The sequence below is a fragment of the Triticum aestivum genome, chromosome 2A (assembly GCF_018294505.1).
Source record: "Triticum aestivum cultivar Chinese Spring chromosome 2A, IWGSC CS RefSeq v2.1, whole genome shotgun sequence".
NCBI lineage: Eukaryota > Viridiplantae > Streptophyta > Magnoliopsida > Poales > Poaceae > Triticum > Triticum aestivum.
Genome location: NC_057797.1, coordinates 480077105 through 480089923, shown reverse-complemented (window position 1 = coordinate 480089923; position 12819 = coordinate 480077105). Strand labels below are relative to the sequence as shown.

General features: G+C 46.1%; 2 protein-coding genes across 3 annotated transcripts; one reads left to right on the top strand and one right to left on the bottom strand.

Annotated features, from left to right (window-relative positions):
- Nucleotides 1-2144: 2144 nt before the first annotated feature.
- On the bottom strand, nucleotides 2145-6081 carry LOC123189059 (protein NUCLEAR FUSION DEFECTIVE 4). 2 transcript variants are annotated; one of them, XM_044601374.1, is made up of 3 exons: nucleotides 5237-6081; nucleotides 2923-3860; nucleotides 2145-2749 (listed from the first exon to the last, which is right to left on the bottom strand). In XM_044601374.1, exons 1-3 carry the CDS (start codon nucleotides 5570-5572, stop codon nucleotides 2242-2244), a joined length of 1782 nt encoding a protein of 593 aa, XP_044457309.1. In that variant the 5' UTR covers nucleotides 5573-6081; the 3' UTR covers nucleotides 2145-2241. The 2 variants fall into 2 exon arrangements, with proteins under 2 accessions (XP_044457309.1, XP_044457311.1); XM_044601376.1 differs by having other exon boundaries at nucleotides 5233-5496.
- Nucleotides 6082-7932: 1851 nt separating this feature from the next.
- Nucleotides 7933-11181, top strand: LOC123191718 (transcription termination factor MTERF4, chloroplastic). The gene is made up of 2 exons (XM_044604350.1): nucleotides 7933-7963; nucleotides 10324-11181. Exons 1-2 carry the CDS (start codon nucleotides 7933-7935, stop codon nucleotides 10755-10757), a joined length of 465 nt encoding a protein of 154 aa, XP_044460285.1. The 3' UTR covers nucleotides 10758-11181.
- The last annotated feature ends 1638 nt before the right edge of the window (nucleotides 11182-12819 follow it).

Sequence of the window (12819 nt, the reverse complement as noted above, 5' to 3'; positions counted from 1 at the left end):
AAGGAGCTCTAAAAAAATGAAGTTTTTTAGCTCAAGACTTTTAGTCAAAGCCCCAAAAATCGTAATACCAAATGAGAGGGGTAGCAGCAGAGCAGCAGTAGTAGTAGAAAAAGGAGCGAGTGTAGGTCAGGCCGTGTGCCTCTGTGCCTCTGTGTCCTGTAAAAATAGAGATTAGATTATTATTCCGCCTTTGTTTTTTGTTTGCCTTTAAAAGTTTCAAACTTTGCCCTCATTTGGTGCCCCAAATTAAACTCCCCCACAGTGCAGGCCCAAACCCCAGGCCGGGTGTCAACCCAGGGGCTTTCTCGCCATTTCCGGCTCAGATACAAAACATACTGGAGTACTACTGGTATTTCTTTATCTTTAGGGGGGAAAAGGCTGAGTTGATTATGTGCTTTAATTCGGGCTTTAATACTGTTAATTGCTGTTTTAAGCTGTAGATTTGACGTTAATACAGGGCGGAGCACATGGGAAAGTGTCCTTAAGTATCCCCCAGCTGGGCCCACTCGTCATGGTACTGGAGTGTATACATGGGCAGGTACGTATACGCATTATATAAGGTGAGAAACCTTTATTAGGGAGGGGCTATTTCTGTAAAACCACAGCGGCAGGTACAGCAGGAGCGTAACCCTAGTGCTGTGTTGTTAGATCAATCAGATGTGACTAGGGTTGTTTCAGGTATTTCCTACTAACCTAGCAAGGATTATGCCTAGGGTTAAGTTAAAATCACAACCACCAGCCACAAAAAGCTTTGCTCTCCTCTCCAGTCCGGTGAACCCTAATTCTTTTTTTTTCCTGAGAAGAGATACCTTGTGTGCAGACTGAGAACCTTTTTCTCCCCCCATGTGGGCCCCACTCTCCCTGTTACCCTTTAAGTACACACACACACACCCTCTCTACATCATCACCTCACCAGCAATTTGTACTGGTATCTCAGAGGAAATAATAAAAGTAGGCATATGACAGTAGCAGCACAAGAACTAGCAAAATATCTAGCACTGCTGACACACCTGCTACTTATATTCTGTTATTGCAACAAAAAATCCAAGGATGTTGCTGGTAATAATACATCATGGCACAGCCCCAGGTTCAAATTTGCCTCATTTGAGCATGTAAAGAAAAAGTAGACAAGAAGAGTGAGTCTGCATTCAGCTCTGAGTTGCATCCAGTTTCAGAATGCCTCTTGTGTGATCTTGAACCATGCCACTCTGTGCTCTTGTTGATAAGCCAGGAGATCCCAGCTGTTCAAATTTCAGTGTATAGTAGGTTAACATTGATTACAGATTGAACTACTGTAGAAAAGTGTCTTCACAAGGAAAATGTGGCAGCTGACTTGTGTGAGAACTGAGCCGAGCAGATTGTGTTTCTGTCACTTTGTTCAAGAACTGATAGTTGTTTGGCAGTAGCACCTAGGAGCTGAATCTTCAGGTGACAGGATCAGCTTACATACACATGCTGCCAGTCACCAAAGGAAGATCACTTGGATAATAATGTGTCATTTTCACAGGCCTAAACAACAAAGTCTCTAGGAGTTTTGCTGCCAGACAAAAGTAGCAGCGTCCATATGATGGGCAGCCCAGATAGATAGATAGATAGATAGATAGATAGATAGATAGATGGCCAGATCTGCAAGTAGCTTGAAGTTAGGCAGCTGATGTGTTCAGTTTCAAGATGGAACTAAGATCACAGTCAAGGTGGTGCATACCTGGTACATAAATAGCATGAAAACTCCAGCAACAAAATTTGGAGATGCTCCACCCCACAATCATTTTGCAGTTTGAATTCCTGACCCTGGTCACTTGAGGTTATTATTCCATAGTACTATATATACATGAAAAGCATGGCAACATTTACTAGTCACAAGTTCATACACGGCAAGAAAGTCTAATAAAAATAGCCGGGCAGTTTCACAAGTTTCATGTTTCCAGCATTGGCAGAAACCATACAAGGTGTTATCATGAGAGAGGGTTCATTACAGCCAAAGTAAAATAGCATTTGACAGATAAATACACAGTCGCATCCTCGGACAAAAAAGACCTGCAATTTACATCTGGGAACGGGTTGCTTACAGTATAAACTATAAAATGGTCTGCCCTTCCAAAAAAAACTATAAAAATGGTCTGCAACTATATAAACAAACAAACTTTAGCTTCTTGTATCTTGATTCATGAATCATATGTTCAATAATGTATGTATGGTACATGGTACAACGGGGATGATCTATCCATGGAAAAAAGTTCATCACCGGACAGATCGATAGAGGTGAGAGTAGACTCGCTTGGTCCTGTAAACAATGACAAGGCTCAAGCCAGCACCCACGACGCAAAACGCTGACATGATCAACGAGCTGACAAAGAAGCAAACAGCCCCTTCACACTTCAGTGGCCCATCTGCAAGTAAACCCATGCCCTGAAGAAACTGTGGAGACGACGACGCTGAGCTCTGACGGCGCTGCGCTTGCCTCTCAGCTTCATAGTCATAGAAGCTACTGGCAATGAGACCTGAGAAGATCAGCGACCCTGTGGGGTTTGCTACTGTGAGGAAATTATACATTGCGCCAAAGTGTTTTACACCGAAAAGTTCAGAAACAGCAGCCGGCACAATAGCCCAGTGAGTGCCATATCCAAGCCCAACCAGGAAGGTTCCCATGTACATAGTTCCAGGCCAAGCCATTGCAAAGAGGAAATGCCCAGCAGCCATGAGTATCTGAGCTAAGGCCAATGCTATGTGCCTTGGGTATTTATGTTCCCTGATCATCAGAAGAATAGTTGGTCAATGTATGAAGAAAGCCTGGCCAAAATTTGAGAGGTACTGAAGAGCACCGCAAAAAAATACAGCTACTGAAAAATGATAGCAATCATTTTTATTTGCTGTGTTAACAGTGGATGCCAGATCAAAATGTGGAGAACCTAGTGTTGGTACCTGACAATATTCTCAGAGAAATAGCCACCTCCAACACGACCAAGGAAGTTCCATATGCTCGTCAATGACACGAAGTTATGCCCGTCTTTGAAACCAGCAGCTTGGCTCATCTGACCCAAATTATCAATCACCGTCAGCCCTGATCCAGACCCGAGCAGAAGCGATAACCAAATAAGCCAAAAATCAGCCTTGACCAATGCCTGCATCAGGGTGAAGTTCTCCCCCCTACGTGGTCCCTTCCTGACTCTAACCCCACCTCTTGCTGCAGCTTGAACTAACTTGGTCTGCAAGTCTGCAATTCTCCTTCTCCTTTCAGATGGGGATAAAGAGTCTATGTCTTTAGGCTTCTCGTCTTCCATCTCACTTAGAATCAACTCTGGTTGATCCTCCCTTTCATGTGAAGTACCTGCCTCTCCTTTTAATGCTTCAGACAGCAGAGCCTCTTCATATGGACTTGGATATTCAGTTTTCAAGCTAAACGTCAGGACCACGGGGATCGCGATCGGTAAAATAAGCAAGACGAAAAGAAACACTGTGAGAGAAATAGCCACATTATCACTCACTTCCAGGAAATCTTGGACTAGCATGACACCAACGAGATATGAGGCAAGGAGCAAGCAAATGGTGTAGATGAACATGAAGCTGTTCTTGTCAGATGACCGCACCTGTCGGTGACCCCCGACAGGCCTTATAACAAACATGAGGCCAATGGCAACAAGTGACGGCCCGACTGCGACCATGAAGATAAGAGTTGCATGGTCTGGTGTGTGCATTACTGCAAACAGTTGAGTCAGAATTGCACTGCTAAGCCCAGCAAATCCTTTCAGAATGCCCACAGTTGGGCCCCTGCTCTTTGGGAAATTCTGGATGCATGTAACCAGTGAAGTTGTGTTGAAATATGTCTCGCCGTTGGTTCCAACAAAAATAAGGACACACATCTGAATTAAAAACATCAAGAAGTATTATATTAGTGTCGAAAATTGAGCAAAGGGAAGCAAATAACTAGTCAGTTTCCAGATTTTTGTTTCATATTTATCTAATTGTGGGGATTCCCTATTTCCTCCACGTAGTTTGGAATCCTGGCCATCTGGACAACAATGAAACTGTTCATCAATTTTATTTGGAGAAGACCATACCAATTCTATAGCTTTTTGCATTCTCTCTGTAGTTCCGTATACAGAACTGAGCATACATAGTGTACAATATATGAATTCATAAATTTAAGAGATAGAAACAAAACAAAGAATGCAGCTCTGCATGGCAAGCAACAAATGTGTGGGTTACATTATCCTGAGCTGCACACGAACATTTGCTTGAAGAAGCAACTGAGGCTGTGTAGAAAATGATGTGGACAAACTAATTGTTTACTTGTAAATAAGCAACCATTCAGCCATTCACCGGTCAATCATAGTGATTGTGATGATGATTTATGATATGGCGTGCAGATTTTGCAATCAAACATCACACCTTGCAAAGCTATGTGCACACTCTTGACAGCCATAAATTTACAATATACTACTTCTGACATGTGAGAAATTTGGAGAAACATAGGAGGTTTAGGAAGTAAGACTAGACTACTTGGCCATCTAATCCAGATAAGGCCAATAAAGTTTATAGTGAATCCATTAAAATATTATAGAGAGAAAATTGTGTTAAAAAAGCAACATAATATTCGAATTAAGAATAATCTCTGTTGCATCAACTCACGCCGATAAAGAATTGAAGACTTGAATATTGACAAATAGGCAATTGGTTGCTGTGACAGTAAATAATTAGGCATAACATGGTGACTACTGAAAACAAAAGTAGTGACAAGGACAAGTTATTGTAAATAAAGAATGCTACACTAGGAGTAGAAGAATACACCATTGGCGGGCCGGCATTTCACACTTAAACATGTGTGATTAGTCAATTTCACAAGAAAGCCGGTGCCTAGAAAACTGATTTAATCTAAGATGTACTCTCCCTCCACGCCATTTTCATCAGCTGATCCTATCCAGCCAGTAACCCTCATTTTATTTAATGATCATGTGCCCCTCATTTTATTTAATTATCATGTGCTCTGCGGTCTACAGCCCACCTTGTTTGCAATTCCATAAACAAATTGGCACGACGACCTGAATGTATTGTGTGTGTAATTCAGCAGTAGCATTCAAAGTTGAGGACCATTTTGAACAGCTCTGTGATTCAATCAGATTCATAGTATCATCAACCAATCTAAGAAAGAAGCAGCGCACAATTCAAAAAGAAAGAAAGAAAGAAAGCAAGCAAGACAGAAAGAAGCAGCGGCAGAGGAGGGACTTGACTTACTGACCATGGAGAGGGGCAGCGGCGGCGCCTGCTTGGTGACTATGAGCCAGAGCCATCCGTATCCGAGGAAGTTCTGCAGGGCGCCGATGAGCAGCATGGCCCAGGCGGGCAGCATGGCGGAGAGCGAGCCGGCGAGGAAGCCGACGCAGTCGCCGAGGTCCTTGGCGATGCCGAGCGCCGCCACGTGGCGCTGGTTGTAGCCGAGCGCGGCCTTGAGGATGGGCGAGATGGCGCCGAAGAGGTAGCCGATGCCGGCCATGGACTGCAGCCACATTGCGGCGACGAAGACGAGCCATCGGTTGGTGGAGAAGGCCCTGAGCCTGTCGGCGAGCACCCCCATCGGAGCGGCCAAGCTTGTCTGCTTATGCTTGTTCTTGGGGAATTGGAGGGAGGTCAAGGGTTGGATTTCGATGGTGGAATGGAATAGGAGAGCCGCCGGAGAGATTGGTGGAAGGAAGGAACCAAACCGGACGCAGATTTGGAGCCAAAAAAAGGAAGCCTTTTAATGGCAAGGCGCTTGGCTTTGCTTTTGCTGGGGTCAGGTCAGGTCAGGTGGAGGTGGCGCTAAACAAAATTTGTTTAGCGCAAAGGAAGAAGAGGAAATGATGGCCAACGGGAAGGGAAGACCTTTACACCCATCGAATGCCAAAGTTGAGGAGAAAAGCAATCTGAGTCCCAGCAGTGGCAACAGACGCAGTGCTCGATCGAACACAAGGATTTACTACTACAGTTCTAGAGAGACCGAAATGATGAACTGGTATTTGTGTGAGGATGACTGTACTGGTCGGGTGATGAGCCCTAATCTTTTTTGGGAGGAGGAGGAGAGAGCGCGCGATGGGAGAATGGAGGTTGAGTTTATTCCGAGATTTATAAGGAGACACTACTAGTTGACCAAATGTTTCGTAATCTGCCACCATCCCATCCTACACACGTGACACACGTTCCTGCCGAAAAATGAGGCTTGGTTTTTTTAGGGAAAAAAGGGCTTGCTAGGATCTATCTAAAAGTCCTGTTCCGACAGTAAATGAAATAAAAAAATCTGGATTTTTTTCTAGCAAACATGGACAAATGTTTCATTGCTTGCAAAATTTCATCACGAAATGAAAAGCAGAAAACGATGTATACGCCCAACAACACACATCCGCCTCCTCCTTTCAAAAAAGATTAGGGTTTCTCTGCTTTCCTCCGGCGCCACCGTCGGGCTGCTTCGTCTCCGGTGGCCTTAGGGGCCATGAGGACGCGGTGGATCTGGGCCCTTGCCGGCAAGAGGACTCCCTATTTAGATGTTTTATTTTTTACTTTTGTTAGGGTTTATGTCATTTTCAGGAAGACGAGACGGCGGGGGCTTCCTGAAGATGGAATAAGGTTTGCCCGCCTAGCCTCGTCCCGGTGGTGCGTCTAGCATCGCCCGTGTGTGTGGAGATGTGTCTTCGGTGGATCTGCTCGGATCTGGTCGTCGTTCGTCTATGTCCGTATGTCTTTAAATTGGATCCCTCCAATCTACACTATTCTTCATCGGCAACGGTTGCTGTTCTGAGGTGCTGGCCCTATAGGGCCTTAGCACGACGACTTCTAATACAACAAGTTTTGATCGGCTCCTGCGAGGGAGAGGCGATGACGATAACAAGTCTTTGTGTCGCTTCAGTGCTTGTAGTCGTCGCCAGATGGTCTACAGATCTGGATGTAATTTTAATATTTTCGATATTCGTTTTACTTCCGTGATTGAACACGAATAGATTGAAAGTTTATTTTTTTTCAAGTTTCATCATGAAATAACATTCGCGAAAGACATGACAAAAGGATAAAATCGATGCTTCAAAATGTTTTTAAAAATAATACTTTTAGAGCATCAACTTTTTCACATTTTTCACGAATGTTGTATAATATTGAAACTTTACAAGCAATCAAAACATTTGTCAATGTTTCTTTTTTTTCTTTTTACTATTTAACCGAGCTCACATTGAGCTCGAGCTCGGTTTAACCGCGTTCCTGATCTCTCCCATTTCCTATGAAAATAGTATTATTCTGTCTCATATTATAAGACATTTTTATAACTTAATTTAGTTTGTTAAAACGTCTTACATTAGAACGGAAGGAGTAGATCCATGCGAGCTGTTGTCAAGTCTTAAGAGCGACTTCAATGGGGTGACCAATTTCATCCGCCGTTGTTCGGTTGGGTTGGCGCGGACAGAAAAATCGGCCTAACGTGCCGATTTAAAACGGACGGGCGTCCGCTTTTCGTCCGCGGACGACCCATTCCCGCCTCAATTTTGAGCCGGATTTGCGTCAGCGCGAACACGAGACGGATGCGTGCGCGTCTATTCCTTTTCCCGGGCCCGCTGGTCAGTGGCTTATTAGCCTCTCCCACCCCAGCAACCCTCGCCCGCCTTCTTCATCGTCGACACCGCCGCCCTTTTTTGCCGGCGACTCTGCCAGCTGCCGCCGCCTCCACATCCGCCCAGCAACGCCGCTCACTCCCCCCGTCGCCCCGCCACCGCCGTCTTGCCGTCGGGGAGCAAACTGTCTCCCACTGCCGCTCCCCCAACCGCACAGCCGCCCGCAACTAAGAGGCCGCCTCGCCGCGCCGGCCAAATCCTCACCGGCACGCTCGTCGGACGCCGGCCCACTCGTCGGAAGTCGGTAGGGCAGCTAGCTGGTCCGTGTGCGCGCGACTCCCCTCGCTGGCCTTCTCCTTCTTCGATGCCTGCAAACTGTTCGACAGTTTGCCAAGGTACGAAAATGGACTCCGTCGATGAGTTTTTTTCCACAATTTCCTTTGTGACTCCGACAATTCGTCGTCCTACGACGAGAAGGAGATATTGGCTGCCGTGTTGGTCCATCACCACCTCAACAGCCAGCGGCCGTTGTTTCGTGGCTCCATTTCGGGCCATCTTCCGGCGTTGAATCGCAACCGAGAAAGCGGGCATTTCCTTATTTGGAAGGACTACTTTGATACAACAAACTCGTTGTTCAAACATCACAAATTCCGCGCCGTTTCCGTATGAGTAGGCATGTTTTCAACCGTATTAGAGAGGGAGTGGTCGGCTATGATGACTATTTTGAGTGCAAAGAGGATGCCGTCGACAAGATTGGTTTCTCCCCTTATCAGAAATGCACTGCCGCCATCCGAATGCTTGCATACGGAGTGCCCGGTGATCTCATTGACGAGTACGTCCGTATGAGCGAGTCTACATGCCTAGAGTCCCTGTATAAGTTCTGCAAGGCTGTTATTGCCGTGTTTGGCCCTGAGTACTTGAGAGAGCCGACGGCTGAAGATACAACCCATTTGTTGGCGATGAATGCCAGAAGGGGCTTCCCAGGGATGCTTGACAGTATAGAACTGCATGCACTGGGAGTGGAAGAACTGTCCTTCTACTTGGCAAGGGCAGTATAAGGGACATGTCAGGGCTTGCACTGTCATCCTAGAGGTCGTGACGTCTCAAGATCTCTGGATCTGGCACTCTTTCTTTGGCATGGTTGGATCACACAATAATATCAACGTGCATCAGCGCTCGCCGGTGTTTGCTAGGCTTGCCGAAGGCAACAGCCCACCGGTGAACTTTACTATCAACGACCACAACTACGACAAAGGATACTGCCTGGGTGACGGTATCTATCCTTAGTGGACTACTATTGTCAAGACAATACCCAACCATGTCGGAGAGAAGACGAAAATATTTGCCCAGGAGCAAGAGAGTGCCAGGAAGGATGTCGAGCGTGCCTTTGGTGTTTTGCAATCTCGATGGGGCATCGTTCGGTATCTTGCTAATACCTAGAGCAAGCAGAAACTGTCGAAGGTGATGACTGCTTGTGTGATCATGCACAATATGATCGTAGAAGACAAGCGCCCAGAACGTCTGTACGATCAAGGGTTTCAGTTTCAGGTTGAGAATGTTGTGCCTGAGTATGGAGTAGCGGCAACGTTTGAACAATTCACCCAATTTCATGAAGACATGCGTGATTGTGAAACTCAAGTGCAACTGCAAAATGATTTGGTTGAGCATATGTGGGCTCATGTTGGCAACCAATAGATGTATCTTCTTTCATTCGGCTGCAAAACTATGTGAAACATTTTTATTTGTATCCGGCTTGTAAAACTATAATTTTTTTATTCGATAATACTATGTTATTTGACAATATGTTTGAATGCAAATCAATGTAAATATTGAGCGGCCAGCCGGCCTCGCCGGCACATATGAGTCAGCACAATTGGCACGCTACCGATCCAAATCTAAAAGAGGACGGACGCAGGGCAGGCGACCGACCCAAACAGATAAAAAACAGACGAAATCGCCGTCCATTTGGATCGACCCGTTGGAGTTGCTCTAAGCTTCCGTTGCCCCGGACAGATATTTTCCTTGAACTGCTTCATTCAGGCAGCTGTCCCATTGAATTGCAAAGGCACAAACACACCGCTGCCGGCTCGCCTGATTCTACGTCTCGCCCAAAAGCTAGATTTTTGCCTTCCCCGGCCCTGTTTCTTTCTACCATTGCCATGCATGCGCCCCGTCCAGGGCAGAAATGATGATGACTCGTTGTCATGTCCGCCTCATTTCCCACAAAAGATCTCCGCTCCATTTATCTTTTTGCCATCGTGGCACATACAGTAGCAAAAATTAAAACAAAAGGAGGAAATCTTTTTATGTGACGTGCAGTCGATACGTACGCTGGCCGGCGACAGGAACCGGCAATACTTCTTTTTTTTTTGAGAATCGGAGCCGGCAATACTTGTTCCTCGCCACGTAAACAAAAATGGTGGGTTACTAGTATGGTTAGTTTTTTCTAAAAAATAAAATCAAGTGGTAGTATTGTTTAATCCCCACGACACAAACATTGCATCTGCACATTTTTTATCGAGAAAAATTTACTGTAGGTCACTAAATTTGAGTTGGTTGACAGTTTGGGACCGCTACTTCAAAATACCCAAACTACGGTTCACGTACTTGCGCAAGGGGTTCACTTTGGTCCATATGTATAATTTCGTCTACGTATTTGCTGACTTGGCTGAGTCAGTGGCTGCCAGCTCGCTTTGACCGCCACCTGATCGTGCCTAAGGTGAATACTAGTCCATCCGAGTTTTTCTTTGTAAAGATGGACTAGTATTAACCGTCGACGTCATGCGGGAGCGCGTCAAGTTTCTCCGCTCCCTCGGCCTCGGCCCCGACGACCTCGCCGCCTACCCGCTCGCCCTCGGCAGCAGCGTCCGCAAGAACATGGTCCCCGTCCTTGACTACCTCGGCAAGATCGGCGTCCGCCGCGACGAGCTCCCGCACCTGCTCCGCCGCTACCCGCAGGTGCTCCACGCCGGCATCGTCGTCGACCTCGCGCCCGTCGTCAAGTACCTCCAGGGGGTGGACGTCAAGCCCGACGACGTGCCGCGCGTGCTCGAGCGCTACCCGGAGCTCCTCGGCTTCAAGCTCGAGGGCACCTGTCCAGTTCCTGTCCATAGCTGTGGCACAAGGGGTTCACATGCTCTCTCGCATGCCTGCTCAACTACTCTGATGCAAAATTCGATGAGCGTATGAAGTGTGACACGATTGGAGTTGAAGAAATGGAGGATGATAATTCCTTTGACAAAGATAGGTTTGTGGAGCAAGTACAATATGAGGATGATGAGGATATGGAAGAGGATAGCGATTATGATGACACCGATGATGAGTTCATCGAATGATTCCCTTCGTTCATAGTATCTAATATCAATTGTTAGCTAACAAACTTGCATTTATGTCTTGAGCTTGATGCTTTGTTGTATATGATGCAGTAGTGATCACTAGACTGTCATTTTTGAAGGATGTGCTTGATAAACCAAATGCTGGATATAATCAAACTGTAGCTTAGAGCTCTGATATATTCAGATATTTCACACAATGCTTGTTTAACTGGGAAATGATGTAGCATCGATCCTTGTTACTGACACATTTGGCATTTTCATATGGGAACACATTTTGCAGCCATCTTTCTCATGTATGCCTAGATATATTGTAAACTTGAAGTTATATTATATACTCCCTTTGCATGTTTCTCATGTATGCCTAGATATACTGTAAACATGTTCATTGTTTGCTCATGTATGCCTAGACAAGGTGACACATTTTGCAGTCTGGAGTAGACATTTTGCATTGTTCTGAATGTGAAACTGCATTATGACCCACTGCATTTGCAAGAACCTGAGCAAACAATGAACAAATTGTGATGTTATAAATCTGACATTCCCAGTCAGAAGTGAGATATGAGCCTCATGTTAATGCCACCTGTTGGTCTTCCAATGCAATGCATGTTCATCTTTGGTGTCACCTTGTCTCTCCTTCTTTTTTTTGAGTCGACCTTGTCATTTTCTTATGATATACCCTTTTCTTCATGATTGAGTTTATTTCACTAGACTACGACTATGTAGTAGAGAGGGATGTTGGCATCCAGATTTTGACTATGTTGTCAAGAACTGATAAAGATCGCAGAGATGGCTTTAAAAAGTCTGCAATGCATACTACTCCAGTCTAGAACTCCAAAGGAGTATTAACCAAGGAGTAGGTGTTGTGGCTTATAAAACTTGTCTCCTATTGAACACCAAAGTCGCGGATCCCCGTTTCAGAATGCCTGGAGAGGAGAAGTCCACCACTCCTGCCTCCAGATAGTGGATAGTCCAGAGTTGCTAGTCAGGCTGCTGGCGCCATTTAGTTTGGAATTTGGTGTGTTTCCATCGAAAACTGGATCATCTGCAGCAAAGAATTTTGCTAGAAACATTTCAGTTCCAGTAGCCACTCTATCTGGAGAAATTGCTGCCAAGTGCCAACCGAACAGAGCTGACCCGTTCTATGTGAAATTCCTGCCTTTCAGTTTCAAGTCAGGAGGCTGCAGAACCTTATCAGAAATCACGACCAGAAAATGAACGGGATCCCTTCCCCCCTTGCGCCACAGCTATGGACAGGAACTGGACAGGTGCCCTCGAGCTTGAAGCCGAGGAGCTCTGGGTAGAGCTCGAGCACGCGCGACACGTCGCCGGGCTTGACGTCCATCCCCTGGAGGTACTTGACGACAGGCGCGAGGTTGACGACGATGCTGGCGTGGAGCACCTGCGGGTAGCGGCGGAGCAGGTGCGGGAGCTTGTTGCGACGGACGTCGATCTTGCCGAGGTAGTCAAGGACAGGGACCATGTTCTTGCGGACGCTGCAGCCGAGGGCGAGCGGGTAGGTGGCGAGGTCGTCGGGGCCGAGGCCGAGGGAGCGGAGGAACTCGACGCGCTCCCGCATGACGTCGACGGTGAATACTAGTCCATCCCGGGTTTTTTTTGTAAAAATGCCAGTACCTGGTCGCTTTGTCTGGTGTTTTTATAAAAAAAAACCCGGATGGACTAGTATTCACCCTAGGTACGATCAGGTGGCGGTCAAAGCGAGCTGGCGGCCGCTGACTCGGCCAAGTCAGCAAATATGTAGATGAAATTATACATACGGACCAAAGTGAACCCCTTGCGCAGGTACGTGGACCGTAGTTCAGGTATTTTGAAGTAGTGGTATCAAACTGTCAACCGACTCAAGTTTAATGACCTATAGTGCATTTTTCTCTTTTTTATTTCACTATCTAGACAAGAGG